General features: G+C 47.4%; 1 protein-coding gene across 1 annotated transcript; it reads right to left on the bottom strand.

The window, feature by feature from the left end:
* Positions 1 to 703: 703 nt before the first annotated feature.
* On the bottom strand, positions 704 to 5,870 carry tekt4 (tektin 4). The gene is made up of 6 exons (XM_066689638.1): positions 4,984 to 5,870; positions 4,266 to 4,336; positions 4,036 to 4,179; positions 2,440 to 2,662; positions 1,376 to 1,530; positions 704 to 1,108 (listed from the first exon to the last, which is right to left on the bottom strand). Exons 1-6 carry the CDS (start codon positions 5,515 to 5,517, stop codon positions 895 to 897), a joined length of 1,341 nt encoding a protein of 446 aa, XP_066545735.1. The 5' UTR covers positions 5,518 to 5,870; the 3' UTR covers positions 704 to 894.

Here is a 5,870-nt window from a genome sequence, read left to right as displayed (position 1 = left end):
TCCTAATCTACAGAAAACTAAAACAAACACGCGCTGTCTTGTTTGTTAAACAGTCGAGTGACCCTCATTTTCTCGATGCTCAATACTGTAATTTAAAATGCAGCGGGTGAAGGTAGGTATTCTGCAAACACAGACTGCACTGTGATGACATGTACCGTGAAGCGCTACATTGCGATGCGAGTTAATGAAACGAGGAAATGTTTATGCAGTTACTTATTACAGACTTGGCTTCTACGACAGCGAGGAATAGGTAGGAGACATTGTCTGACACGAGGAGGAATGAGTAATATTTTCCAGCAGTTTTCCCGTGGGCCCTAATTGAGCTAAATCAAGTGTGGCAAACTTCAGTCAAACTCAGACGTCAGCCTGGACTCCTACATAATTAATACCTGGTTAGAAGCTGTTGGAGGCGGTCGATTCCAAGCAAGGCATGGACGTCACATGATATTTTGCTCCCCAGGACCAAAACCTTCAGTCTTTTTCTGTGAAAACCTCTACCCAAAATGTCACACGGTTCAGTCTTTCCAGCGAAGTATTCTTCGTCTGAACAAACAGCTACACAACACGATATACACTAAAATCACACTCCAACTCACAGACACTTCATCGCTTCCTGATTGGGTCTGGTACGCGTGTATTAGAAGCTGTACTGCTTATTTTTTTCATCAACAACAAGAGCAAACAATGACACAACAAGGACCAATAACGATGCAGGTATGTTTGTTTGTTTATTTTGCCCGTATTAATGACCAACACCCTTTTAATTAACATCTACATGAAAAGGAGAGAGAGAAAAACAATCTCAGCTCAACTCTGTGACCGTGGAGCCAACCAACATTCAAAACCTCAGGGTGACTGCGGACCGGGCGCCTCCTGAGGCAGGGGGGGGCGGCCTCAGTACCCAGTCAGCCTGATGATGGTGGGGTAGGACGTGCGGTGGGTCGTGCATTTGTCCCGGTCGATGAAGAGGCTGTTGGTCTTGTAGCCGATCTCCTTCTGCAGGGTCATGCGGGTGTCCTCCATGTCTCTCAGAGACTGGCGGCCCTCCTCCAGCTTCTTCTTCAGGGCCTCGATGGACTCTGTGATCTCTCCCACCTCGTTGACCAGCCTAGGGGTGGGGGAGAGAACAAAACAGATTGGAGGCGATACAATAGGGGATAACAATCGCCCTCTCATGTCAGCGCCCCGTAGTAAAGCGATGTTTGTTACTTCTTGACTGACTTGGCAGCTTCTGTTCACAGACCCATATGTGTGTCAGACTCTTCTTATGCAGGAATATGTGTAAATATGAACCTCAGCACACAGGGCTGTCATGCTAAGACACTACTACACGTTTGGAGAGATGTTCGGGGTTGCTTGCTTCGCCCCTTCTCACCTGAACTGCGCAGTGTCTTGGCAGAGCTCCATGTTGGGCCGGTATGACCTCTGGTACAGCCGGGTCTGAGCCGCTTTCATTGGGGCCTCTTTATCCCTGATGGCCCGCTCTAGAGCCGCGATGTTCCTCTCCTGGCTGCCTATCTGCTCCAGAACCTGGCCGTGCACAGAGAAGGCATTTCCACAGGATCAGGAAAAATCAGGACCATCCGTAGAGAGGGATGGCCAACACGTTTCACACCTACACCCCCAGACACACTCGCACACAAACTCCTACTGCTTCCTGTCCATGAGGCTGGTGGTGAGTAATGTCAATGTCATAAGAAACATACTTCTGACATGTGGGCATATATATATATATATATATATATATATATATATATAAATATATTGAAACAAAAAATGACTAATTGTGTTTGAAGTACTTCACCATCGTTAAGATTACATTCCATTAAGGGATAAAACATCAACATTTCTGACTAATACAACCATGGATTCCCAGGGCAAGATCATGAATCAATTCATTTAAAAGGGTAAAATGAGGTAAGATATGTAAATTGGAAACAAAGTCTCTGCATACTTATTTGTACACTGTCTTCACACTGAGTCAATTATTCTCATTTAATCACACTGAATAATCCTAAACGGCTTTAACTTCCTTAAATGTTTCTTTGTCGTGCGGAATTGTATCTTTCAGTGGAGACGTGTTGTGTGTCACATGATGAAATATCCACTTCCTCTCGACAAACCTTATCGTTACCTTCCCTTGTCGTAATGTGTTTCAAAAGCTGAAGTTGCCTGTTCTGTATTACCTTCACAAGAGATGACTGCACTATTGCCCTTTGTCCCACTTCCTCATTTCTGACATTTTGTGTCCAAATATATGCCTGTGCATCCCCCACACAGCGGGAATCACAGTAGGAGAGTCCGGCGCACCTGAATTTATTTATATCCTTTTATAATCGTGTGCATTTGTCTCAGACTGGGGCTGATGAATAGCTCCTAGCAGACACTGTCACACATAACTATCTCCCTGTGCTAAACGGCCACAGCAGACGGGCATACCTGGTTGAGGTGCTGTTCCAGTCGGACCTTGGCCTCGTTCATGTCATCGCAGCGCTGGGAGAAGGCCCGGTCCACCGCGGCGCACTGAGTGCGCAGGTCCTCTGCCGTGTCCTGCAGCACCTGGTCAATCAGGGCGCGGAGGTCCAGAGAAGCCCTCTCCTCGCGCTCAGACAGGGTGATGTTGTCCCGGGTGAACTTAGTCCAGCTTTCATGGGTGGACACGCTAGAGAGGAGAAGACAAGCAAGATATTATCATCAGCAGTTGTAAGAGTAAGAAAAGTAGAACTGGTAGTTATAAAAGTATTAATTAGGCTGATACCTCTGATTAGAAACATAAATTAAATATTTAGGTATTAGTTATTTAAACATGGATACTATAATAAGACTACTGAACATATCTTACAGATGGCTGAAGCTGTGTTGCAAATGTAGAATTGGATGTTTTTCCTAATAATATTTCTAATCCAGACCCTCTGCCCAGGACAGAGCCGTCTCACTATGAAATGAGGACGCTGACAGACAGCGTGTTTAATGTGATCACAGGGCTCTGGGGCGTCCCGCTGGCCCTGTCTCCTCTCACACGAGGTGCGATCGGCAGGCTGTGTGTCAGAGCCGCAGGCAGCCAGAAACCTGTTCACATTCCTGACCCGGAATCAACTTTTATTGCGTAAAAGATCTCAGCAGGCCAGGGTGCGAGGGGTCTCAACATGACAACCTGGGGATTCCTGTATAGACAGTCCCATTGTTTTCTGATTCACTCATTTTAAACACAGTCAGCTATACATAGAGAGAGTTTTTACACAGAGAGGTGCTTCAGGGACTGAGAAAATGAAACAAATTAATTAATTCTAATGACTAGTTCGACACTCTGGAAGAAATATATAGAAACATACATAAAGAATGAAAGAAAATGCTTCGTTGTTTAAAATGTAACAAGGTAAATTGTGGACATTTTGACGTTTTGACAATATGCCATACTTTTTTGCAGGAACTCCACTGTAATAAAGTTGTATATTGATCAAATTAAGCATTAACCTACAGTATTGGCAGGACTGTGGCTTTTCATGAACACGGTTGCCAACTACTGCTGTAGATTAAAAAGATATAAAACTTGTTCTAGATGAATTTGTACAAGGGCACATTCCAATCACTACATGTATTTATGATTTCTATATGACAAAGAACAGTCCTGCCCTCTGCTGGAGAAATATAAGTATCTGCGTTCTGGTCACTTAGTTTCGGTTTGTTGTTGTTTTTTGGTGGCCACAGTTAATTAAAGAGTCCAGTCATGTGACAACTTTCTGTTCATCTACTGAGTGCTCAAGCTCTGGGGGGAATTAGTGGGGGGTAATATCGGTCACCTTGTCTCATTTGTATTTAACAACAATAAAAATGACTTCCTTCATGGGAGTTATTAATTAACTGAATGTGACGTGTGGTTAAGAGTGAAGAGGTATAACTTGTGTTTCAACAGTGTTTGCCATTGTGTTTTACTTATTCTTAAAATGGCACTCAAAGCTCAGTTTTCGTTGACCGGGGGCCTCGCCCTCGCCCTTCCTGGTGTATCCGGGTCTGTGTGGCCCTGGGGGGTCGTACCTCTCCTGGAACTTGGTGGAGTTGAAGTGGAACTGCGTGTCGGTGCTCAGGTTGTTGTATCTGCCGCACTGGTCATCCATGGTGTAGGCCTCGTGCTTGTCCGACCAGTCCAGCTCCAGGGTCTGCTTGACATCTCTGTTTGCTCTGCACATGCAAACGTGTAGGTTTACTTAGATGTAAACTGGTCTGGATACAGGAAAGCTACATAATTTACATGGTTGGGGCCTCACCTTATCTGATCAATGGCCTGATCTAAAGTCCTTTTCAGCAGCTCCTGAACACTTCGAATGAGCTCCACCTCCTGCATGAGACAGAAAAGAACAAAACTGAAAAAGAGTTGTAAATAATAGTGTTTTGTTTTCTAGTTTGTTTTGCGGACAATATAGTTATAGGAGGAATGTCGCTCCTAAAAGATTTTGAACCTAATTAAATGGCTTAATATATTTGTTATCCTACTTCAGATACACCTCTGCCTTCATTAATTATTCTATTCAACTGCAACACAAATGAGTTAATATTTTATCACTGCCTTTAAAGGTAGAGTCATATTACCACCTAGTGGAAAAACCCCTATCTGTTATCTGCAACACAATGCAAAAGAGGTGCAAACAAACCCAGCTGTCATGCCTTCTGCTCTGTCAATCAAATACAACAGAACTGCAGTTATTTTCACTCATGAGCTCAAAATTTGGTTAGGGTTGTTATAACCTTGAACTGATATAAACAAGGCTGTGGTGCAGCTCCTTCAAAAGCACAGAGTAACTTCACAGCCACAGGGGTCGGGTGTCAATTTAAAAACCATTTTAATCAACCAGCTACAATAACAAAATATTCACCGAATACTATCATTCTATGATTCACTGCATTTATATAACTTGGGCCAATCATTCCCAATGCACTCCCTTATTAAAAGTCATTTAAAGAGCCCCAGCGCGCCGTCTCTCTCACCCGGAGCAGCTCCACCTCCACCCCGTCCTTGACCAGGTCCGGCCCCAGCCGCCGCTCCCGGCAGGCCAGGTTATCGGTGGCGATGGCCAGGGGGATCTCCGCGCTGTCCCGGGCTCTCTCCAGCCGCCGCTTCTGGCCCAGCAGCAGCTCCGTCTCCGCCGTGAGCGCCTCGACGTGCCGCTGCAGCTCGGAGCGCCAGAAGTGCACGTCCTGCAGCCGCGTCCCCAGCAGCCGCGTCCCCTGCGCCTGCGCCCGCAGCGAGCCGGCCTCCGTGCCGCCGCACAGCTGCTTGGCCTCCTGTCGGATGCTGTGCGCCTTGGCCCGGTCCCCGAAAGCCTGGCCGAAGATGGAGTGGTTGTTCCGGTGCCACTCGTCCGGGGTGTACTTGGCTGTCCGGTACCCTGCGGTGGTCAGCCCGGAGGACGAGTGCAGACCCCCGTTCACTTGGATCTGGTTGGACTTCGGGGGCAGCTCCTGCTGGGCGACCGCTCTGGTGTCGAATTTGGGTCTAGAAACTAACATCTGAGCCGACATGGCTATTGTTTCTGATTGCAGACCAATGTGTTACAAAGTCACCGCGCTGATGTTTGCGGGCTGTGCGGGTCTGTGCGGGTCTGTGTCTGCGCTGTGCGGGTCTGTGTCTGCGCTGTGCGGGTCTGTGTCTGCGCTGTGTGGGTCTGTGCGGGTCTGTGTCTGCGCTGTGCGGGTCTGTGTCTGCGCTGTGCGGGTCTGTGCGGGTCTCTGTCTGCGCTGTGCGGGTCTGTGCGGGTCTCTGTCTGCGCTGTGCGGGTCTGTGCGGGTCTCTGTCTGCGCTGTGCGGGTCTGTGCGGGTCTCTGTCTGCGCTGTGCGGGTCTGTGTCTGCGCTGTGCGGGTCTGTGTCTGCGCT

Source organism: Amia ocellicauda, chromosome 17 (assembly GCF_036373705.1).
Source record: "Amia ocellicauda isolate fAmiCal2 chromosome 17, fAmiCal2.hap1, whole genome shotgun sequence".
NCBI lineage: Eukaryota > Metazoa > Chordata > Actinopteri > Amiiformes > Amiidae > Amia > Amia ocellicauda.
The sequence above is the reverse complement of the archived record's forward strand: the minus strand, read 5'-3'. Positions and strand labels throughout refer to the sequence as shown.

Coding starts and splice junctions, on each gene's coding strand:
- tekt4 (XM_066689638.1), bottom strand. CDS start 5,517: ATGTCGGCTCAGATGTTAGTTTCTAGACCCAAATTCGACACCAGAGCG. Junction 4,180..4,265: donor CAGGCCATTGATCAGATAAG/GTGAGGCCCCAA, acceptor TTGCATGTGCAG/AGCAAACAGAGATGTCAAGC. Junction 2,663..4,035: donor TCCACCAAGTTCCAGGAGAG/GTACGACCCCCC, acceptor TCTCCTCTCTAG/CGTGTCCACCCATGAAAGCT.